Genomic DNA, 25,435 nt, shown 5'->3' with positions numbered 1-25,435 from the left:
GGGCCGTGTATCGCGTCGGAGCCCATTAGGGGCCAGTCCAAGGGTCACGCATGCCCTAATACTCTATTTATTCAGCAGCCGCCGCCACATTAGGGTTGGGTTTTGCTTAAGTTTAGATCTGTCAAGAACAGTCGCCGTAGGTCGGTTTGTGAGACCCCAACTTGTGAGCTTAATCAATTCATCCGCAATATTCTAGATTGTGTTCTTTCTTGTTCTTGCTTGTGTCTTCGATTCTCAGGCAGGAATTAGCCCTCGTGGCAAGGTCAATCACGCAGTGCATGGTTGATAACCAGAGGAGAAGTGGTGCTGCGATTGCGGGGTTCTAGTCGTGTTGATTGGAAGCCGGATCGTCTGTGTGACATCTCCACCAAATCGATAGTTATCTTCACATGACGGAAGATCAGGCACCCCCGTTCCTATCAAGTGGTATTCAAAGCCTCAGATATTACCGTCAGGATTACCCTAGTTTAGTTTATGTTTTGTTCCTATAACTCCAGAAAATTGCCATACAAAAAAAATCCGCTGTCCTAGAACCCTTGTTTAGCCTTTGCAATTACGTTTTCAGTTTGGCTTTGTTCAATTCGTGTCTGTGGTCGAGTCGTGTTGCTGGTTTAGGTTGTATCTTCGTCGTAGTTCAACTGCACCTTCGCCGCTATCCTATCCACCATTACCCAGATCACAAGTCGATCTACCCCATTAATCGACTTGCCCTCGCTAGCCGCCTTGTGTTACTTCTCGCCGCGCCAGCCCTAGATAGGTTGCGAGCCGCCTTGAGTCTTCTGCATGCATCGTAGCCCTTCCTTTTTCATCTGGCACAACCTATTTTGTTCCACGAAAGATCTGTGTTCGGTTGTGATTGCAGATAGGGAAGTTTTGCCCTAACAGCCGATTTCTAGTCGTGCCTCCAAAAACATAACTTGAGGTACCTTCCTTAAACCGGGCATAACTTTTCGCTCGGGTGTCCAAAAAATCTGAAATGTTTACAGGAGCTTGTTGACACCATTCTAAGGCCAATAAAATTATCAAAAAATTCAGGAAAATAAAGAAAAAAATTGTCAAAGCTCTTGCACGCTTTTCAAAGAACTTGCTCATTTTCTATAGACTATATCTGATCTCTGTTTTAGGTGAAACTTGATGTAGCTCCTATTTTGTTGCTTCTTGTGCTGAGAAAATATCAAAAAAATCATACAAAATAGAAAAACAAAATCACTAGTGAATCCTACTAGTGCCTTTTTTGGCCTCGTGAGTACAATATTTACGGTATTGCCATTCTGCTATTTCCATTGTTCCTTGTAACAACTTGTTGTGATACGCCTCGGATACATCTCTTAGCCAGCAATTGTGACTTGTGCTTTGGATATTTATTGAACTTCGCTCATCTGCACTCGATTTTGTTCCACATTCACATACATATTGTGCCTGTCCTACAGCTCCACATACTATATCTTCTGATCAATACAGATTTGACCTTGCAATCGCGGTTTCACTACCTCTTGGTAAGTATCACGAACCAGCCTCCGATTGTACCATCCTTTGCTTGTATTTCATCAGACACTTGTAAGCGCTTGGTAAGATACATTAGAGCGTGTTCCTATGTTCCACCTGAGAGGAGCGTGTAGTGAAATTATTAGGGAAAACCGTCACCGTTTGTTTCCTATTTTTGTGTTTCGATGGCAGGCAACGAAGAAGAAGCAAGGATCCCTACAGACTTCGATGAATGTGTTAGTCGCCAAGATCTTAAGGCAAACAACAAGCTCCTGAAGGAGCAAATGGAGGAGACGGTCCACAAGTCAGTGCATGATGCCTTCATTAACATGAAGCTTGGCAAGACTTACGAGAGGCTGGATCGACGATTATCCCAGATCATCGACAAACTTGCTGTGTTGGAGACGCAACAACAAGCACCGCCACCACCACCTCCTCGTCCATGTCTTCCCAATGATGCGGTGTTTGATGAAGAAGGTAATTATGATGAAGCGGCCACCAGAAATTTGTGCCTACGTCGCCGTCTTCATCAAAACACAGAAGGTATGCCACACCGCCAGCAAGGTAATAACAATCGTGCTCCTGACGACCCTTATGCTAAGATTAAATTTTCTATACCATCTTTTTTGGGTCATTATGATGCTGAGGGATATCTTGATTGGCAGATGATGATAGAACAAAAATTTGCTGCCCACCTTGTACCTGAACGACATCAAGTTAGACAAGCCACTAGTGAATTTAAAGATTTTGCTATTGTCTGGTGGACTGGCCTAGTTGGGGATGGTAGAGCACCTATGACTTGGGAAGATCTTAAGGTAGCTATGCGCGATAGATTTGTTCCCCCATCTTATCATAGAGAATTGCGTAAGAAATTGATGCATTTAGAGCAAGGGGATAAATCTGTTCAAGATTATTATGCTGAGCTTCAGAAGGGATTGCAGCGTTGTGGGATAGTAGAGGGACATGAGGACGCTCTTTGCCATTTTTATTCAGGTTTGCGGCGTGACATTCAGGACATTGTGGATTACAAAGAATTTAACACTGTCAACAAGTTGTTCCAGTTTGCTATGCTTGCAGAGAAGGAATTGCATGGACGCCAACATCGACCTAGGGCTACTTTTGGCGCCTCCTCTGCATCACAGACGTACACACCTGCCTCGAGTCATACTCCCTCGACACCTGCTGCACATGTTGGTAACCTTCCTTTGCACGTACCCGCCAAGAAACAGAATTCACCAGCACCTGCAGCACCTTCCAGTGGTCGTTCTTCGGGTATTGTTTGCCACCGTTGTCATGGGATTGGTCACGTGAAGAAGGATTGCCCGAGTCAGCAAACATACATTGCTACGGATGATGGCTACATTAGTGCTTCCGACGGTGACGGTGACGATGATGACTCTAGTGATGTTGCTGCTAATGATGATGCCATACTTGGTGCTGATGCTACGGTGAACCTTCGAAGCATCATGGTGCAGCGTGTTCTTAGTTCTCAGCCTGAATCATCAGAGAAGCAACAACGCCATAATTTGTTCCAGACTTTCTTCTCCATCGAGAATCGGCATGCACGTGTTATTATTGGTGGTGGAAGCTGCAATAATTTGGTGAGTTCAGATTTGGTCAAGAAGCTTGGCCTGACCACACGTCCATGACCACATCCATACCATGTTCAGTGGATCAATGATTTAGGCAAGGTTAAGGTAACAGTCATGGTACGAGTGCATTTCTCCATTGGTATGTATTCTGATTATGCGGATTGCGATGTAGTACCTATGGAAGCTTGTTCTCTTTTGTTGGGTAGACCTTGGGAATATGATACTAATGCATGTCACCATGGTAGGAGTAATACATACACTTTTAGGCATAAAGATAAAAACATTACTTTGCTACCTTTGACTCTTACTGAAATTGTACAAGATAATAAAGATAGAGTTGCAAGTACCCATAAGAAACCAACTAATGAGACATAAATTCAGCAACAAATTAAATTGAAAGATCCTATCATGCTTGCTACTAAATCTGATCTTCTTGAAACACATGCTACTGATGCTTGTTGCTATGCCTTGGTTTGCAAAGATGCTTTCTTTTCTATTGATAATATTGCTAGCACTTTGCCTACATCTGTGACTTACCTTTTACAACAGTTCTAAGGTGTTTTTCCCTCTGAGTTACCTCCAGGACTTCCTCCCATTCGTGGGATTGAGCACCAGGTTGATTTGATTCCTAGAGCGAGCTTGCCCAACCGTGCTGCTGGACCATTTAAAATTTCAGATTTAAAGCCATATTTGGGAAAATAAGATGAGCTTGAGTCGAGGGCGACTCCACTTCAAGAGGGGGAGGATGATGAGGACATGGATGTGTTTCCCTCTAAGATACCCCCCCGATTACCACTTGAGTTGCCTCCAGATTTTCGGGTTAGTCCCACCTTTAACATTTTATATTTGAAGCCATATATGGGTGACGAAGATGAGATCGAGTCAAGGACGACTCCAATTCAAGAGGAGGAGGATGATGAGGACATCACTTCTATACATACAATGAATGGACCGATAACACGATCGCGTGCACGACAGCTAAATCTCCAGGTACGTTCTACCCTAGTCAATTGTGTTTCAGAGCTTACGCTTGGGGCCATGGATGTTTTGATGATGAGGATCCTTTGAGAGGACCAGCAAGGACTTGGGAAAGGCCTAGGTGTTGAGGAGGAGCAGCAAGGGCGCCACAACAGGAAGGAGATCAAGTCCGACTCGGCTGCGACTCCATCTCGGGTTCCAGGACCAGTCTGCACTAAAATGGACGCCCAAAATGCATCCAGACTCCGATTGTGATGGACTTGATATGGTTGGAAAGATAAGGAGATTATATAACCAACCTAACTGGTTTCACCCTAATATTCGTCCGGAGTCAACGGTAATCGTCGAAACAAGTCAGCGTTCAGATTCTATTTTGGTGCTGCGACACCGTCTGTTGGGCCGTTGGGCCGTGTATCGCGTCGGAGCCCATTAGGGGCGAGTCCAGGGGTCACGCACGCCCTAATACTCTATTTATTCAGCAGGCACCGCCACATTAGGGTTGGTTTCGCTTAAGTTTAGATCTGTCAAGAACAGTCGTTGTAGATCGGTTTGTGAGACACCAACTTGTGAGCTTAATCAATTCATCTGCAATATTCTAGATTGTGTTCTTTCTTGTTCTTGCTTGTGTCTTTGATTCTCAGGCAGGAATTAGCCCTCGTGGAAAGGTCAATCACGCAGTGCACGGTTGATAACTAGAGGAGAAGTGGTGCTGCGATTGCGGGGTTCTAGTCGTGTTGATTGGAAGCCAGATCGTCTGTGTGACATCTCCACCAAATCGATAGTTATCTTCACCTGACGGAAGATCGGGCACCCCCGTTCCTATCAAATTTGGTCACAAAAAGTTTTGAATGTTTCAGCATCAAATTGAGTTCCGTTATCAACTGTGATGGCCTTCAGCACACCAAACCAGGAAACAATATTCTGCCTGAAGAACTTCTGGACCGTTGCCGAAGTGATCGTAGCTAAGGGTTTAGCTTCGATTCACTTTGGAAAGTGCTCAACTGCTACCACAACATATTTCAAGTTTCCTTGCGCTAGTGGAAGTGGGCCTAACAAATCTAGGCCCCACATTTGTAATGGCCAAGTGGGTTGGATTAGCTGAGTTAAACACGAAGGTTGTTTTTTATATCTGGCACACTTATGGCAGTTTCACATTTCTGAACTAAACTTGCTGCATCCGAAGCTGCCTTCGACCAATAAAATCCTTGTCTGAAAACTTTTCCAAGTAAAGGCCTAGATCCGATATGAGCTCTGCATACCCTTGCGTGTATCTCTTTCATTAGTTCTTGCCCTTCGGCTCTGGATAAACACTTCAGTAATGGGGAACAAACCCCTTGTTTGAACAATTCTCCTTCTATTATCATGTAAGGTCTTGTCCTGGCTTCCATTCTTTTTATGTAAACTTTGTCGTCCGAAGGATAGCTGCCTTGCAGGAAAGATACAATCTCAGTCCTCCAATCTTCGTTGTGTACTGGTGAGATTGTTAGCACCGCTCGCTCTATGAGCTTGACTGAAGGTGCTTTTAGAGTTTCAAAGAATACTTCCAAAGGGAGTGGGAGCTCCTGTGCCGCTGAGTTAGCTAGTAAATCTGCATGCTCATTTTATCCTCTTGGGATATTCTTCACTAAGAAACCTTCGAAAGAGGCTTCCATTCTTCGGACTGTATCAAGATACTTGTTACGCTTCAGATCTCTTGCTCTTCTGCTTTTATCAACGTGGCCTGTGATGACCAGTAAGTCAGATTTGAGGACTACCCTTCTTATTCCCATCGCCTTAACTTTCGAATCCCCAAGAGAAGGGCTTCGTACTCTGCAATGTTATTTGTGCAGTTGAACTCCAATCTGGCTGCATAGCAGGTTTTGATCTTGGGTGGTGAAATTATCATAGCAGCTGCACCTACACCGAAGATACCCCACGACCCATCACAGAACATTGTCCAAGCTTCATTGTCTGTTGTGCTTTCTTCATCCTGAGCCTCTGGCGTGCAATCAGCAATGAAGTCTGCTAACACTTGGGATTGGATTGAAGACCTGTGAACAAAATCAATAGTGAATTCATTCAGTTCTGCGGCCCACTTTCCAACTCTTCTCGTGGCTTCTATGTTTCTTATGATGTCCTGGAGAGGCTAAGACGAAGGTACTATAATGTGATATGACTGGAAATAATGCCGAAACTTTTTGGAAGCCATCAACACAACATATAGTACTATCTCCAGCTCTGTGTAATTTCTTTTTGATGGACTAAGTACTTCAAAGATGAATTCTACTGGGACTTGATTCTTCGCTTGGCCATCTTGTTTCTCCTCCACCAACACTGCACTGACTTGAGCGTGGGAAGCAGCTACATACAGTAGCAATGGGGCTCCTAACGAAGGTGGAGTCAATGTTGTCAATTGTATTAGATATTGCTCCAACTCTTCGAAAGCCTTTTGTTGAGTTGGTCCCCATTGAAATACTTTGGCTGATTTTAGCACTTCAAAGAATGGCAAGTTCCTCTTTGTTGATCTTGAGATTAATCTGTTGAGAGATGTCAGTCTTCCTGTTAATCTCTGAGCACCTTTTCTTGTCCTTGGTGGCTCCATCCAAAGTATAACTTCTATTTTGTTTGGATTTGCTTCAATTCCTTTTGTTGATACAAGGCACCCAAGAAATTTCCCCTTCTTCACCCCGAAGACACATTTCTCTGGATTGAGCTTGGGACCAGCCTTCCTAAAATTGGAAAATGTTTGTTGCAGATCAGCAATGTGATTTTCTTGCTTCATGCTTTTCACTATGATGTCATCGACATATGTCAGAACATTCATGCCAATCTGAGAGCTGAGGACTTTGGCAGTCATTCTGCTGAAGCTTCCTTCGACATTCTTGAGCCCCTCGGGCATCTGAAGGTAGCAGTAGGAACCACTAGGGGTTATGAAGGTTGTTTTAGGCTCATCTTCCTTCTTCATCCAGATTTGATGATAGCCTGAATAGCAGTCCAATAAACTCATGAGCTCCGAAGTGGCTGTTGCGTCCACAAGGGAGTCTATTCTTGGTAAGGGGAACTCATCCTTTGGACATGCCTTGTTGATATTCGTAAAATCAATGCACATCCTCCACTTTCCATTAGCCTTCTTCACCATCACAGTATTGGCTAGCCACTTTGGATATGTCACCTCTCTGATTACTCCGACACTTAGGAGTCTTTTGACTTAATTTCGTACACCTTCGGCTTTGTCATTAGACATCTTCTGAAGCTTCTGCTTCCTTGGTTTGATAATCAGGTCTACATTGAGTGAAAGTTCAATGACATCTCTGTTGACACCACACAGATTGTTGACTGACCAAGAAAAAACATCCTTGTTGTTGAACAGAAACTTTACAAGAGTTTTCTCTTGTTCATCGGACAATTGGGACCCGAACAACACCTTCTGCTCGGCTATGTCTTCGCACAGAAGCATAGGCTTTGGTTGATCTGCTGAAGCAGCCTTGTCTCTTTTATGCTTATACTATTGATGAGCTTCGGATTCATCTATATTATGGATGGCCTTTGAATCTGTCCAGTTCCCTTCGGCCCTTCTGGTAGCTTCTTGACTCCCATGCACAGCGATAGGACCTTGGTCAGAAGGTATCTTCATGCATAGATATGCTGGATGGAGTATTGCTTCGAAGGCATTCAGCGGCCCTCGACCAATGATTGCTTTGTAAGGATAATCCATATCGCCAATGTCAAATAGAACTTGTTTTGTTCTTGTGTTGTGAACATATCCGAAGGTGATTGGCATTGTTATCTTTCCAAGTGCCACTATCTACCTTCCTCCGAAACCACACAAAGGGTGTGTTGCATCATGTATCTTGTCATCCTGCTCCTGCATCTGCCTGAAGGCTTTTGCAAAGATGATATTTGCTGCACTGCCTATGTCTACAAGGACATTTTGAACCAGAAACCCTTTGATAACACAAGATATGACCATTGCATCATTATTTGGGTAGTCCTTGAGCTGAAAGTCTTCCTGGGAGAAAGTGATTGGTACATGAGACCACTTGGATTTGATGAAGGGTCCTTGCACTCTAACATGTTGTACCCTTCTTTGTGCTTCCTTCTTCTGCTTCTTATTGGCTGATTCAGAACTTGAGCCGCCTGTGATTGGGAGCACCAGCTTCGTAGTCGAAGGTGTCACAACTTGATCACCTCGTGAAGCATTGCCGTGGTCATGGAAGTGAGTTCACCAGAGGTGGGAGCCAATGTTGGCTTCTTGTTCTCAAATGTTGTGAGTCAAAAACAAGGCAACACAATTGTTAAAGGTCAAGGACCTTCGTCCTCCGAAGCATTATCTCCTCTCGGATATAATGATCTTCAGATGAAGGTCATGAGGGACATGTCTTCATCATTCATAATAATAAGAGTACATAGCGATAACGAATATAGTACTTCAGTTCATTCACATATGTATTCCATAATGTACACATAAACATTAACAAAGTTTACATTACATTAATACCTCCGGCTTGCTCGAAGGTGCTGATGCGAGAGCGATTACAATTCAGCGTGAATAGTACATGGGTACTGTTCACTTATTTATAGGCATGGGACGCCACCCGTGTGAAAATACATTTATGACCTTAATTTGTATACATAACTGTAACATAAATCATTAGGGATTAACTAGTCTTTTCCTCTTCGGTCCAGCGCTATGCTTGAGCTTCGTCACCACCTTAAACTGAAGCGGTCGTCCTTCGGTTAGAAGCTTCGGTATTCGTCATTATGGTTCTCAGATAGTATCTTCATCTTGAGGACCTTCGGCAGAGAAGAAGACCCCCAACAAGCCGTGCTCACGGTCATGAGCGGCTTGAACACTCACATGATTAACTTATGGAATTAAACTTTAATTGTCATATGCATTGCATTGTGGGTGTTATTATTAATCTTGATCTCTTATTTAATTGGGTTGGTATCTACTTATACTTAGTAATTGCTAATAAAATTTTGACCAACTTTAAAAGCAATGCTCAGCTTTAACCATCTCATTTGGTAAGCCTTACACTTCACATGAGCTCCCACTTTTGGTGAGTTCATGCACATTTTTCCCCACAACTTGTTGAGTGATGAACATATGTGAGCTCACCCTTGTTATACTCACAACCCTCCAGGTCAAGGACTGGTACCACAGGATGAGGCACATGAAGGATGATGTGATGAGGTCGTGAGTGGTCTAGGCCATCGCCTCCCAGTCAACTTTGGTTGCTAGATTGTTGTTTTCGTATGATGTAATTATTTAACTATTTTGTACATAACTCTATTATATATTAAAGATGTGACATTCATTTTTGTACCATGAGTCATCATATGTGTGAGACTTGATCCCAGCACACTTGGTGAAGTTCGCGCCCAGGTTTTGGTGCCACTAAAATCAGGGTGTGACAGAAGTAGTACCATAGGAATGTTGACTATATGACGTAACCTAGATAGAACTGGACAAAACCCTTACATACTTACCTTTACTCTGATTCTCTCTATACTTTCCTTGATCCTATCTCATATTTACTGCTTTACTCTGATTACTGTTATCTTTTTCCTCTAAAGACAAAAGTGGATTTCACACATTGAAATCTTGTACCTAAAGTGACTTTTAGGAATAGGAAACCTAATCTTAGGAACCAAATCAAAACTATTTTTTGTAAATATTTATATGCTTGACTGTTTGTTCTTATGATAACTGCTTGATTCAGTTGTTTGATTGAGTGTGATGAGTTGTGGAGTAATGTCCACAATTGCATCTGCATATACATATAGGCATAAAAAGTGTTTATAAAATAACTAGACAACCTAGATTATTTCCCAATAAAATATATATAGTGTCACATATCTATCTTATCTTAACAGATTCTATCTTATATTTGGAGATTCATCACATAAGCATAGTTATCCCAACATAGACACAAAATAACAGATCAAAGCTCTACCTTCTGCCTTTGATCCGCCAGTTTATGACCAACTACTAGGCTATCTATTCCGCCTACTCAATTATTCCCCTTGCAAAACTATCTTACCATATATTTCTAACCCAGATGGTCAATACCATGAAGGGAGGTAGTATCGATCTACCTACTAACAACCGTCGCAGGAGGATTGTTAACCAACCACAACAAGAGATGAATCCTCTGCCGAACCCTCCACCGGCTTGAACAGATCCCGTTGCTGCCACTCAGATGCAGCTGCTGCAGCAAATGGAAAACACCTTGACAGAAATGCAAGTGCAAATGCGACAAGAACGTTAGGAGTTGCACCAGGAGCGGCAGGAAATATGATATGAAATGAGGCAAGAATGCCAAGAATGGCAGGAACGACAACAACTACCACCTCCAGCACCACCAGCTCCGCCCACGGATAAGCACCGGGAGTTTATGAGCCATAAGCCACTGACATTCTCTAATTCTTCGGATCCACTACAAGCTGATGACTGGTTGAAGTCCATGGACAAGATGCTCAACATATCCCAATGTAATGACAAGGAGAAGGTACTCTATGCATTGGGTCGCCTTACTAGCTGTCACACCCGGTTCTGGGGGCAAAACCGAATGCATAGCATATGTGGGCCAGGATCCATTTCCCACACATATGTTGACGTCACAAGTGTAATATATCAAAAGACAATGCAATAAAGGCGTAAAGAAAGTAGAGTACTTTATTACATCATCTGAATCATTGTATCTTTAACAAGTATCAACATCAAAGTAGGGCGGAATTAAATTTGGGCACTCTTCCACAGGAAGGTGATTGGCGCATTGTTAGACTTAAAACTCATCATCGTCGTCAGCGAAGTCTCTAGCATCACCCTCTAATCAAAATATTAGCAAGGGTGAGCTCACTTATGGTCGGGGCTCAGCAAGTGGGGGAAAATTAATGCAAGTTAACAAGGTAGGCTATGGATAAGCGGTAAGCATTTTAGTTGGTCAATATTTTATTAGCAACACCTGTCTTACTAATAAGTGTGTATCCCAAGTATCCTAATTAAACAAAGGTATAAGAGTACATCAAAAGCAAACCATTGGTAGATCATCCAATCTTGATTTATTGTCCATCTTTAATTTCAATTATCATGTGAGGGTCCAGGTTGCTCTAACCGTGAGCACGGCTGACATATCAGTTTTACACTCTACAGAGGTGGTACAACTTTACCCACAAGCCATGTATTCCATCTAGCCTGGGTTGATAGGACCCATAAACACTGCCGAGGTGAATAGCTAGGGATCCACTATGAGGCTTTCACAAAATATCCTTAGTACAAAGCCACCCGCTAAGGTTTCCACGTCAGTATTGATGGCCCTCTGGGTGAGGTAACTTAGCCAAGACTACCACCCCATGTTAACATGAGCTGCCACCAAACCACTGCCACCCCATCTTGCCCATCTTTCAAGTAGGGTTGCTAAGCACTAAGTCTATAGAGCTAATTACCAAAGCCAGAGCAATGATAGCACTCGTGGTTGCAATGTTATCCTGGGTGGTCACTCCATGTTCCATTTAACACAAAATGTTCTTGTTTAACCATCGGGTTAACAACATAATAAAACTTCATTTCTAGAATATAGTATCATTAAAAGAGTGACATCATATTCATCAGGTTGAGCTATAGCAAAAATTGCTAAAAGCATTTATCCGAGGTAATTCAAGGAGTACGGTTGGTAATTCTAGGAAATCCTTATTTAGGAAAATCCCATCAAATTATGCAATATATCCAAAAAGTAAACATTATTATATGCATTACTTGGTTACAAATAGAATATGGCGAGGGAGAATCCACTTGTCTTGCTCGAAAGTGTCCTGTGGGTCGTCCTCGAACGAGTTTGGTTTATCTACCTCATAGTCAACTTCTAGCATCGATTTGCGTATCGTACATACAAAAAGAATACGTAAGGCAAATAAATAAACATACACCATTACAGGAGTAATCATTCACCATTACATACTCATTCATACATCATACTTATTAAACTCATAAATACGTCTTAAAGCGTAATACTTATCTCTACTACTCTATAAGCTTGTAGTGTAGGCGTGCACAGGCATGTTCTGCCTCCGCGTTCGTTCCCCCCCCCCCACCCCACCACCCCGTGCCCGCAATCTCCGCCGCCGCGCCCACGCCCGCAATCTCCGCCATCCCGACCTCGCCGCCCCACCCGCGGAAATCTCGCCCGCGAGATCGCTCTGCCCACCCACCACCATTGACGCCCCGTGATCCCGGACTGGCGGTCGCGCGCGGGGCTGCGGTCCGCCTTTGACCTACCCATCGCGGCGGCATCGCTGCAGATCGCGCGGGGCGCACTGTGGCGCGCTGTTGAGGCGCGCGACCCGCCGACCCCGACCGCGCGCTGCGGCTCGCGCGCTCCACCATCCACCGCGCAGGAGAAGCATCGATCCGCGCAGGAGAAGCATCGATCTGGCGCCGGCAGCGTCCATCGAGGTCGTGCCCATGGTGGAGGTGTCGGAGCCCGGCGAGACCTGCGCCATCTGCAAGGAGGACCTCCACCTCGCGGCGGCCGCTAGAAGGCTCTCGTGCCGCCACCTCTACCACTCCCCCTGCATCGTGCCTCGCTGGAGCTGCGCAACTCCTGCCCCATCTGCCGCTGCCGCCTCCCCTCCGACTTCGAGCACGCCGAGCCAGCGGGGGAGTTGGCGACGCCGACGCCGGCGCCGGCGCAGGAGCAGGACCCGCTGCCCGCTGCTCCCGCTGATATGCAGCTCCCTGACTGGGCTGCTGTCAGTGGTGCTGAAGAAGAAGAAACGATTGTGCTGCCGTCTGTATGAGCCTGATTTCTGCATTCTTTTTCTAGCATACTACGTCTTGTATTTTGCTAGCAAATGAGTCATGGTTTAAGGCCACGTTTGGTTCATACCTCTTTTTTAGAATATCATTCTAGAATTTCATTATCAACCAAACGACTCTTGAATTTGCATTAGATTTTGTCCCAGAATTTGATCTACACTGGATTATGTATAGTATTCAAATTCTTAAAATCTGTGTGGACACCACCCTAATCATCACCGAGCAGATGCATGAGAGGAAGGGAACAATGAAGCGTCAGGCGATGATGGGAAAAGATACTGGGAATTTGCTTCGGCCATGGTATTTTTTGTTAGGAATGGAAATGGTGATGCTTTGGCCATGGTTGCGACCAGGTTTACAATTCCGGGATTTTTTTACCACTCCCCATAAAGCAAGAAACTTCAGATCGATCTGAAATGCATGACAAGACCTTTTGAATCATTTTTGTGTGGATTAGGGAGCAAAATTAGACTGAAATTTTTGTGATGGTCACCGAATCCCAGGCAGGCATGGAGTGCGAGCCAGAGGAGCTCCATTGGGCGGCGTCGGCATCGTGGAGGGGGAGCGGTCGGGGCTGACCAGAGAATCCCATTTATGTAGGGGTGCATGATCTATTTAGTCCTTGCTCTCGGGTGGGAGGTTGCTTCAATTGTCAGGTAAAGAATGGAATTTCGTGATTTTTGGTATTATTTGACAAGGATGGAAACGCCGTATCAGCTGATTTTCTTATACAATCTATGCTCTCTTACCAGAAAAGGGGTTATAAAGAACATGAGGCACAACATTGTAGATGGAAACAGTTTTGCATTTCTTTGTGACAACATAGATGAGCTTGAGCACTCTGTTCAGGAGAATTTACCTAGAGTCTCTGTAGTCATGCCTTTGAAGGGCTTTGGCGAACATAATTTGCAAAATTGGCGAACTCAGGTATGATTAAACTGCAGTATATATAATGATTTTAGTTTATTTCTTGGATTGTTATGTGCCCTTATAATCCGTAAAAGTACAGATTACATCACTTTATGGTGGGCCACTGGAATTCTTGTTTATCGTCGAGAGCAAATATGATCCTGCTTATCATGTTGTTTCCCGTTTGATCACAGAGTACAAGGTAAGTGGATTGCCTCGTAAGGTTTACAGTAACAATATTGTTAAATTCTTCATCTACTGTAACATTATTAGATATAAATTTCAAGACAATCTGGAGGCGAAGGTGGTCGTTGCTGGGTTGTCAACAACCTGTAGCCAGAAAATTCACAATCAATTGGTTTGTAAATGACTTTGTACTAATCCTCGATGTCTATTTCATGGTCTGTTCATGACACTGAATGCTCATTTTGGCTTATGCTTGTAGATGTGGCATTTTAATGGAAGGGTAGCTTATAGTTTGACAAACAACAATATCATGCATATACATTATAGGGCTGATGTACCTTCTTTCCATACCAAGTTTAGCGAACGTCGCTACGAGCAGGCCCTCGAGGTGAGCAGTCTCCACTATTTTGGGGTTTGTCCTGGCTCTCGTTTTTGTCGACGCACCAACTGGCAATTGTTGTTGTATCATTTGAGGTGATCAGGACCCTGAAGCTTGAGGTGATCAGGACCCTGAAGCTTGGTATACGAGGTTTAAACAGCCTGGCTGTTTTGTTATTGACAGCATTGATGTAGGATGTTCCGTAGCATATTATTAAAGGCTACACCGGCTAAACCAAGTTACATTGTGCTGCAGATTTTCTCTTGGATGGAATCATGCAGCTCCCTTCGACTGTCAATTAGAGCTGCAAAGTGAAGCAGCAAGTTGAACCTGCAAATTACTAGATGCAAAAAAGGCACTCCTGTAGACCTTGTTTGGTGTTCCTGCAGTCCTGCTAATATGAACAACTCCATCTTCTTGTGAATCTTAAGTATATTTGGAAAATGTGGAAAACACAAAAACCTGAACCAGCACAAGAATGCTTACAACTTCTCAAGGATCACCTGAACCTTTGGACTATCAGAACTTCATCGAACCTGAATCAACATTCCCCGGTCATCACCTGTAATTAGTGGCGTAACCATTTTTATGATGCAAGCACATAGCTTGCTTATTTGTTCCTTATAAATCATCACTATTCACGAAAAGCTGGTTTGCAGCCACTAACATCTCTTATGAATTGTTCTGGGAGAATGGGAGAATTAATCACTGATCAGCCCCAAAATACTTGCTTCGGTAGTGGTTTTGAACACAGTGAATTGCCAATTTTGGTTTCATTCTCAGAAATACTTTTGCATACAAATTTTAGAGTAGTGTGTAACTAGCAAATAGATGAGCCAGAGAACGCAGCCTTTTGTTTTTGTTTTTAAGTAAGGCCCCGTTTGGTTTTTTAGAATTAGAAACCATTCTAATAATAGTAATTTAGACACAAATTAAGCTAATATAATTGCATGTGGATTCTATTGTTTTAGCAGATTCTGTTGTTTCAGCGGATTCTGTTGTTTCAGCAGGCTTCTCATCCTTGGGAGGAGCAGATGGTGCCGGCTTCGCTGCTGTCTGTGCTGCAACTTCAGCAGCAAAATCCTGGCTTTTCTTCTCCAACCCTTCACCTAGGTTGTATCGGGCAAATCTCCTGACCTTCATATTCTCTCCAGTTGTACCTATAGTTTGCTTCAGCCACTCACTTATTGTGACCTTGTCATTCTTGATGAATGGCTGTTCGAACAACGTGAGTTCTCCAAGCCTCTTCTTTACACGCCCTTCGACAATCTTAGCCTGGACCTGCTCAGGCTTCGTCAAAAGGTCCTCCCTCTGCATCTCCAGCTCGGTCTCCTTCTTCACAACCTCCTCAGGGACGTCATCAATAGAGATGTACTGCACTTGAGGGCAAGCAGCAATTTGCAGGGCAAGATCGTCAACTAACTCTTTGAAAATGTCACCTCGAGACACAAAGTCAGTCTCACAATTCACTTCAATAAGGACCCCGATTCTGCTGTCATGTATGTAAGAGCCATAGAAGTTGCTAAGAAATGTTCCCCTGGAGGTATCTCACAGAGTTCAGAGATGCTGCTGGTATCTCAGGCTTCAGAAACCTGAAGCCAGTGCGTGTGTTGTGCTGCGGGTACAAGAACTAACAGAGGAATGGACAAAGCAAAACTCCAGGACATGCGCATGATCCTAGCTACTGGCAAGATCACACGAAGAACCAAAAACCTTTGCTAAGAAATGTGCAACACAGCAGTCATACGGAAGTAGCTGCTGAACTGAACTATAGCAAAACAAAGCGATGCATTCTGAACCGGAGAGCATGAGGAAATGGTCACTGTACCTTGAGAAACCCAGGAGGTACCAGTGAGCGCTGCGAAGTTTCCAAGGGACGACAAGTCTGAGGACGCCATAATGTCGTTCATCTGCAAAGATATACAAGACCCAGAACCAAATCAAAAATTGTACCGATCAGAATCCTGACATTTGAAGGAAGTCGCAGCGGCAGTGCCCTGAATTTCTGGTGTCCGTTTACCCAGCTCGGAGACGCGCCGCCCGCCGCGCTGTCCCAGCCGATGTGCACGACGTGCTTCACGTCAGTCGGACAACCGATCTCCATCTCGTGCTCCTTCACCGCTGCAAGGACCGGCGACGACCCATGGAGGAAAACAGACAGTGCGTCCATGTCCGGAGTTTGAGGTTTTCAGGCGGGAAAGAGAAACAAAATGCCCGCTTACCGAAGATCTGGGAGAAGGCATTGAGGCCCTTGAAGATCCCTTTCACCTTGCACGCCATTGGCGATCGACGTCGGGCCGCGCACGACGTCGTCCCGCTGAGAACACAAGGAGACGGAAAGCAGGCGAGCACGGTAAGCGACCGAGGGCAGGCAGCGATCAGCGGTTTCAGAGGCTTTTCCTGCGGCTGACAAAGATGCTGCATCAACCGGCTGGTTCTGTGATCGTCAAGGAAGAACGAGATATAGCATCGATCGCGTGTGTAGTGACGTGATGTGTGTCTGCAGAAGCGTTCATCTGCTGGCCGCATGCCTCGAGAGAGTTGTTGGCGATGTGAAAGATCAGACAGAGATAAACAACAATTCTGTCACCACTCGTGGAGCTCTATCCTTGCTTGTACTGAAAGATCTCGAGGAAGCGACAGTTCTGTAGGAAAGTAACAGCTTAAGAATGGTAATGATCCTGTCAACTCATCCACTTTCTTTTGTGACAGACAGCACGATTCTACTGGGTTTTGTAACAAATTAGAGAACTGTTTGTAAGGATACGATGGGGGATTAGGGGTAGGAATATTTTGCACGGGTTTTTATTCAGAAGCTGAAGGGCAGAAAAAGCGAGAAAATAAAGAGAAGCCTGTCATAGACGACCTACTGACCGTTCCAGCAATGGCCGAAGCCTTTTCATTTGAGAGCAATGTCGAGAAAGAAAACTGCAGCTATACTTGGATCAAATTTCCTTCAAATTGCAGCACAGCGCAGCAAAAACAAAAAGAAGAGCCTGTCAGACAACCCATGGGCTGACCCAGGAAAGAAAACAAATGTTGCGACAGGAACAGTTTGATCAAATTTTCTTCAAAATGAAACAAAGCAAAAAGAACTTGGTCCATTAATTGCAAATAGAATATTTTGATCAAATCTCTACTACTAATTATGTACCTATCGTAGGCGTCCACAATTCCAGTGGCGCACGGTTCTGCCTTTCCCCTACACCGCGCCCCCTGCCCCCGCCGCACCCCTACACCGTGCCCCTTCCCCCGCCGTGGATCTCGCCCGAAGGCGTCGCGGATCCACCGTACCTCCAACTATGACAGGAGCGTTAGCTAGGACGACAGTCAGGCTAACAATTGTGGACAAAGTTCGGTCTGAAGTCAATGCATCTAACGTGCATGAAAGGGTCATGCAGAGGTGCTAAAACACCTTCGAACCCTTTTGATGAAGAAAACAACACCGGTGCCATTTACTGAAAAAATTACAAATTTGTTGTGAGACTTTTATTATTCTTATCTTTACAACCACTAGAAACTACTCCCTCCATTCCAAATCCTAAGCTGCCTCTTGAGGTTGTATAGTGGTGTGATCGAGATCGTTGTCTTTATGTTTCTGGTGCAAATATAATGATTTATGTTGCAGGTTTGTTGTATTTATTATGTTCTTAATGCAATGATGCTCAGCTCTCCTGTGCATTTATTTAAGGGAAAACTTCCAGTTCTGATGTAGTTTATATGCCATATTCACTGGGCCATTGGCATAAGTCACTTGCACTCTTTATTTGATGCTAACTTTCTTCATTTACAAACTAGGTTCCACTCATGTTTGGATCTGTTGCAATGGAAAAGGTTTCTTGCCACATCGTTCATTGGATATTTAGGAGAACCGGTAGCCATATCTTTCTAACTGACGATGATGAAGGGCAGCCTCCACTGCTGCAGGGGATGGTTGAAGATCATGACGATCTCTACTTTATGTAAGTTTTATCTCGCTCTTGGCTTATTTTGCATTCATGATTTGTTTCAGTTTGCCTTTTATTTTTTTCCTTTTCTGTTTTTGTTGGTGGCTAATGTTGGGTTTCAACTCGAGCCTACTCCAACTTCCTTAAATGTTGGTAGCTAATGTTGTTGTCTAAATCTGATTGAATTCTACACCAGTTCTTGGAAGATAAAGCCTCACCAAGTCATCATCTCCAGGTTTGTTATTGTTTGGATGCAAATCATTGTTAGTTAACCTTTTGTGTTGAAGTAACTGTTTGGTTGAGAAAATTGGTTGCCTATCTTCTATTTTCTCTGTTTTGTTATAGCACCAAGCTGATTTGTGTCTAATTTATAGTAACGATGTTAGCGAAAGTCAATTTAATCTGGTGTTGAACATTGAGTTGCAACAAATCATAGATTCAGACTGAGTCACCGCAGCTAGAAACCACTGTCTCAAGGTGCTGAACATTGAGTTGCAACAAATCATTGATGGAGACCGAGTCACTGCAGCTAGAAACCACTGTCTCAATTTGAGGAGATTTTTCATCTATGTTTGTTAGAAGGCATAATGCCTATTTATCTCTTGTATTCGAACATTTGGCAATTAAGAAATAGAAGATTACTTCTCCAATATCCCTTCTTCCTAACCTCACCTTTCACAGCTTCTAGGGAACAATCACTTGCTATTGCTGACTGACATGTCCACTCCTCATATGTGAGATATTGGGTTGATATATATGGTATGTAATTGTTGTGCACTAACATTTATCGAATAATTTGTACACCGTCGCAACGCACGGGCACTCACCTAGTTAATCATTATGACTATTACCGTGAGTCATTATTGGTGAAAATATGAGTAAGTGACTATGACACTAGTTTTATCTAGTATAATATAGATAAACATTTATTAACAATCTTTATGGCTAATTATTTTCTTTATTACTAATAATAGATGTAACACCTCAGGTGTTACCATGGCTAGGGCACATCTATGCACTAATGACTATGATCACATGTGGAAGAAACTTAAGGAGCAAAAGTGTAAGAGCCTTGGAGGCTAGGTTTTAACCAAGAGATGTGAATGACCAAAAGCATTACCCTAGTTGTGTGCAATTACCACTTTGGGCAAGGGGGGAGTAAACCCTAGACCTCTCTTGAACCCTATCTCTTAAGCACCTTGGTTAAAGGGGGAGAGTTTAAGCAAAGGTGCAAGTCATGACCAAACCTTTGGCACAAAGTTAAGTAACTTATTAACCTACAATTATAGAGAGGAAACATTGCTAAAAGACCCCTTAAGAAAACCCAAATCCATTCCCTAAGTAGAGAAAGAGCTAGAGCTCTATAATTCTCTCTAAGTCAAAATCTATACCTAATCTAAAGATCCACCGTGTTCACCTTGAAGATGGCACCAAAACCACCTAAGTTCTATACCAAAAATGTGGCATACCACCTAGGGCACCCCCTGGAAAAAGTTGAGCCCGAGACCTTCACGTTTGACATGGCTTGGCATCACTTTTGTCGCACAGTGGGCAGGGGACAAGCCAGATTTGGCGTCCGCATATCTTCTGACCTAGGGCTTATATTCCCTTGGAACTCACATATGAGAGATAGACATAGGTGCCAGGAAGAGGTCTGCGCTGGATTTTTGCCAAGATTCGCACGTTTGCGATCTCATCAGGCGTTTGAACATGGGCAGATGAACACTTCCACGTGTTCGACGCGTTCTGCGCGCGCCAGAGCACGCCCGCGCCCGACCTCGCGTGCCCCGCGTCGCGCCAAAGGCCAGCCGACACCATGGCCCGCGCTCGTGCCTATATAACGCCCAGTGACCTTAACCGTACCCTTCCGCGCACGCTCAACCTCACCGGAGCTCAAACTCACCGGCGTTTGCCTGTGCACGGCGTGTCCGCGGCCACCCGAGCCCCTGCCACCGTAGACCGGCCAACCAAGCCTTTCCCAACCCCGTCCGACCCTCGGAGAGGACTGAGCACACCTTGGTGAAGCTCCCCGAGCGAGGAATCGAAGTCTGCTTCGCCGGAGAGGCCAGTCCACGGTCGTCGGACTCCCTCCGACTGCCGGCGAGCGTAGACCGGGTAAGCCACTGCGCCATTTTTCGATTCAATGCACAGATAGCCTCTACAACACCCCGTGAAGCTCACCGGGCCATTGGATTGAACTAGATCGTCGTGATTTGGCCGGCACACCCGCCGCCGACGAGGACACCCGCCTGCGCATGTGGACCGAGCGATTCCGGCCATCCCCGCCGTCGAGCCGTACATCGTTGTGACCGCCAAAGCCTCCACGAGCCAACCCCGCCCCTCGCCGGACCTCTCTCGCCGTCGGTAAGCCGCGCCACCCTTTTCTTTCCCGCGGGTACTGTTTACATTAGGGGAAGGACCTCGGGGAAGAAGAAGGAAAGGTCAGGGGGATTTTTGAACTGTCAGTGACTCAGGGGAATAGTGGCGCAGGGGTATATTTGAGTGGGTTGATTTGGTTTAAACCCAGGGTCCTCGGTGCAAAGTAGTTTTCCAGGAAACCTTTATTAAATCTGTTTTAAAATTTGAACAAAACTTGAATAATTCATAACTTCTGTTTTATTCATCCAAATTTAGTCAAACCAATTTTGTCAGATCTTAAATAATATAAACTACTTAGGAAAAATATAAAACCCCTATGTACTACAGAAAACTTTAGGGTTCTAATTTAATTATTGTTTTGTCCAAAGCTAAATAATAGGAAGAAAAATAGTTGCACTATTTGACTAGGGTTAGAAAAATTTGGAGAAGTTTATGTCCACCTACTGACCTGTTTAAAAATGCTAAACCTCTCTGTCCACCCCATTAAGTTAGTTTTTGCCATTTATTTTACAATATGCTTGAGATTAAGAAAAATAGAAAAGGTGATTTAAATAATGAACCAGAGGGTACTCCTATTTTTGTTAGGGTACTTATTCAGTGTAGTTCACTAGAAAAATCTATGATACCCTGGTTTAGTATAAAATAAATAGGATACCTTTTATTTTAAGAAAACAAGAAAGACTTAGAAAAACCCTACAAAAATAACCCCAAGGTGAAAACACCCCAACCCTTGGGATAGTTAATGTTTTGTTATTAAGAACTTAGGAAAAATATGAAATCTGCTATTTGACCTTTTTCAAATAACAATGTAGTAGAAAGTGCCTTTTTGGCATTAAACTTTAGAAAATCATAACTAAATAACCATGCCTTAGCTTTCTGTGATCTTTGGCACAAAAGCCTATTATTACTGTTAGATGCCAACAAAAATAACTTTTAGGACAGAACCCAACCCTAATTAAGAGTTGTAGTGCAAAGTGGCCCATTTACACAACTCTTGTTATTTTTGTCTAGAGCATAGCCTTTTTAAATTGAACCTCAAAGTCCTAGAACAGGCTATATTTACCATAGGCAAGCCACTGAATTTTTTACAAAAATTTTTGGAAAAAAAGTTAAACCAATGTTGTAGTTCAAACCTACAGTAGAATTCATAAATAGAAAATGGAGAAAGGAAAAAATGAATAATGGAAAATGGTGTCATCCTAAAACCCTTTGTAAATGGTCCACTAAATTATAATAAGGAGATACCAATCCTATATGCTTATCCTTAACAAAAACCTAAACCAAGAGTGATAAGCATAAACCACTAAAAGCCCCGTATGACCAAGAAACCCTAAGTTACTCATTAAACTTAGTTTTTCTTCTTTTAGCATAATGTTATTAAACCCTGCATAATCATGACATACATGTTCATTACATTTCGATAGACTGTAACCTCGCTGACGGAGAGTACGTCCTCGTGCCGGAGCAAGGAGCTGCTCAGGAGGTAGCCCCGGATCCGGCACCTGAGCCTGCACCAGAGGATCTACCTGCCACAGCCTTGGAAGGCAAGCCCCGGTTTATACATAACATGTTATTTATGCTATTTTAATATACTTAATGATTGTAGGATTGATTGTGCACTTAAGTGTAGGAGTTGTTTGAAACCCTAGTTGCATGATCTCAGGAATCCCATTGAGATGAATACTAGTATGCTAAGTCGAGTAGCTGCTTTATTAATTAGGATCTCGGTAGAAGTCGAGTGATTTTTCTAGCACTCGCGCGAGGTCAGGAATTGGCTGTATCCACTTTCTTATCATATTGATGTTGGTTTGTGGGCAACAATCCATGATGATTGGTTGTCTACGGGATAAAAATTGGAATAAGGATTAAGGTGTGGTACCGTGAGTCAAGCGTTTGAACGTACTAAGCACATGACGAGAAATATGGTAAATCGGTAAGCCTAGTACCTGAGTGAACCTGGCAGTGGGCATATCCCCTCACGCGACCTGAGACGTGGTCTCCCATTCCGGTTATGGTGGGTACAAGTGCGGTCACTGCACGACGGCAGTCGGGGTCAGTGACGCATTGTACGCCAAGGCGGTGAGCCCTGATCTGCTGACGGGGAATCGATGGGGACGGTTGATGTGTGTGGGGACGGAGTGCCCCTACATGTCGTGTGTTTAGGTTTACCTTGCAAGGATGAAAACTCGATTCGAATCGTCTGCTTCTCGCAGCTAATGAGACTGCTTGATCCATGCTGCTACATTGAGTAACAAGTGGAAATATGATGAGTTGACACAAGATGTTGAGTGCTAAGTATGTTGATACCATGTATGAGTAGATAGTACACTTTTAGCCTTAAGAGAGTCACACTTAAATTTGACAAAGTTAAAACTTGATTTAGAAACTCAGCTAGTGCTTTTGGCAACCCAACCCCACAGCCAAACAACTGCATGTCTAGAGGTAGAGGAGTAGACTCCTCACACCGGGTAAGTCTAGCTGAGTATTAGTATACTCAGCCTTGCTTGTGGCATAATTTTACAGGTTCTCTGGAGGACATGGTTGCTGGAGTGACTTGGCCATCCATCTTGCCACCGGGTTGGACTGTCGAGTGGGACCCTACCTCGGCCGAGGAGGAGCATGAGGAGTGATGGGACAGGCTTCCCCATCTCTCTGTTTATTTACCGTTAGTTTTATTCCGCTGCACTTCGAACAATGATGACTACCTTTGCAAAACTCCGCGGTGATGTAATAATTTAATACTTTCATATGCATGGTTTTATGCTTTATTGTATTTGCTCTGTGACTCACCATCGAGTGAGATTGTGGTACTTGATCCTGTCAGTGGCCTTGTCGGACTAGATCCGAGGGATTGATGGGTTATTCCCATTTAAGTGTGGTCTAGCCTCTAAGGCGGGACTTAGGCACTTAAGTTGGAATAATTCGGGCAGTTCCGCCACAGCTGGTATCGGAGCTTGTACCACCACAGAGGAATCAATAAAATATAAATACCATCCTTTTCCGAAGTAAAACTTGATAGAAACAAATGTTGGATAGATCATAGGACGATCAGGGTAGACCTAGGACGTGAAGCCTTAGAATGATAGAGGGGTAGTTAGGTGGCTAAGTGATTAGGACACTTTAAGGGGTGGGAGTTCTTCCCTATTCCCTTTACATTGCTGTGAGGTCGTTCAGGACGAGCATGCATGCATTCTTAAATTAAACAAATGGAAAATTTAGTAAGGACTTAAATTATGACCAACTAAGTTCCCCAGTACCATTTTGTTTTAATTAGAGAGAAGCTGAGTCTTATTTTCTTGTTCTTTTTATAATTATTTTCTTTTACTTACGCTTAACCGTACACAGATGACTTCCCACGGATCCTCAGACGACGGGAATGCACTGTCCCACACTGACGGGCTTGCACGAGAGGGCTTTCCCCGTATTTTGTGGGAGGTACTTCAGGGGGTCGGCTACACGACACCTCCTCAGTACGCGGTGCAGCAGTTCGAGAAGCACCGAGTGCCCCGCTGTAGGGTGAGGATGACCTTGGAGCCTCATCCCCTGCAGCCAGGCTGGCGTTCACTGGACTCTGAGTCCTTTGGATACCGGGCTGAGGACACGATCGAGGCGATTGCTCTGCATGGGTTGACCACTTTCTGCGGATTCCATCCCTTGGAGTTGTCTACCCACCCCATTGGCTTGTTCCCCGCGGAAAGGGAGGACGACCCAATGTGGAAGGATCGGGTGGAGCACGCCAAGGACATCTGGGCTATCTACCCGGGACAGATGGCTCACTTGACAGTGCGGTGCATGAATGCCCTTTACCGTCTGCAAGTGATGCGTGGTGAGGCGATGTCCCATCTGATGGCATTGTTGGAGGCAACAAAGATCACCTTGGACAACAGAGAAGAGCTTGTGGTTGATTTGTCCACTGAGATGGTGGAAAAGGACTTGCAGGTGGAGCAGCTATCCAATGAGATCCAAGAGCTGGAGGAATTAGTGGGGACCAGGGAGAACACCATCGAGGTTCTTGAGGATCAGCTCATTAACACCCAGCAGCAGCTTGCCGAGGCTAATGAGCACCTAGATATGCATCACCAGGAGATCCAGGATATGGAGGCCAACGAGGACGTCGACATCGAGGGAGGAGAGGAGCCTGCCTCCGGCTTGGACACTGCTGGCTCAGGGAGACCACCTTCCCCCGAGTCGAGTGTTGCCTCGTTCGCTCACTAGGTATCAGGGATAGAGTTAGAAGTCAGTGATGGTAGGACTCCTCGCAGCTAGCTTAGCTTTTGCACCCTTGGGGTACTAGGCTAGGTAGAGTTGAGTCTTTTTGGGACCATTGATGTAATCGTGATAAACTCTTTTGGAAGCATGGTTGATGGATGCTGTTAGTTTTTAAATTGGGAAGGAAAGTTTATGCCTTTTGAAATCCTTTTTGTTTATGTCGGAATCTATCAATTCGCTTTTGACTCTTTCACCGCGATTAAACCTTAAACTTGAAGATGTGTTATTGAGGATATGTGTGATTTTTCAGATGGCCGGGAGAGCGCGTCGTGGCCAGAATGAGCGCGTTCCTCCACTGCCGCCACCGCCTCCCACTCTGCAGGAGCTAATGGCTCAGCAGAATGAGATCTTGAGGCAGCTAGCTCAGCGTCAGCCACCACCTCAGCACTACGGTGGTGGTGATCATCAGCGTCACCCCGCGGCAGCCACCTACCAGGAGTTCCTCAGTACCCAGCCTCCCTTGTTCACTAGGGCAGAGGACCCACTTGATGCAGATGTATGGTTGAGAGTA

At 44.4% G+C, this 25,435-nt stretch overlaps 1 protein-coding gene across 1 annotated transcript; it reads right to left on the bottom strand.

Annotated features, from left to right (window-relative positions):
- Nucleotides 1–15,096: 15,096 nt before the first annotated feature.
- On the bottom strand, nucleotides 15,097–15,861 carry LOC103650393 (polyprotein of EF-Ts, chloroplastic). The gene has a single exon (XM_008675971.2). The coding sequence runs from the start codon at nucleotides 15,644–15,646 to the stop codon at nucleotides 15,251–15,253; it is 396 nt and encodes a 131-aa protein (XP_008674193.1). The 5' UTR covers nucleotides 15,647–15,861; the 3' UTR covers nucleotides 15,097–15,250.
- Between the last annotated feature and the right edge of the window lie 9,574 nt (nucleotides 15,862–25,435).

This window comes from Zea mays, chromosome 3 (genome assembly GCF_902167145.1).
Source record: "Zea mays cultivar B73 chromosome 3, Zm-B73-REFERENCE-NAM-5.0, whole genome shotgun sequence".
In the NCBI taxonomy this organism is placed as follows: Eukaryota; Viridiplantae; Streptophyta; class Magnoliopsida; order Poales; family Poaceae; genus Zea; species Zea mays.
Note: the sequence above shows the minus strand (reverse complement) of the source record. Positions and strands in the feature narration are given on the sequence as shown.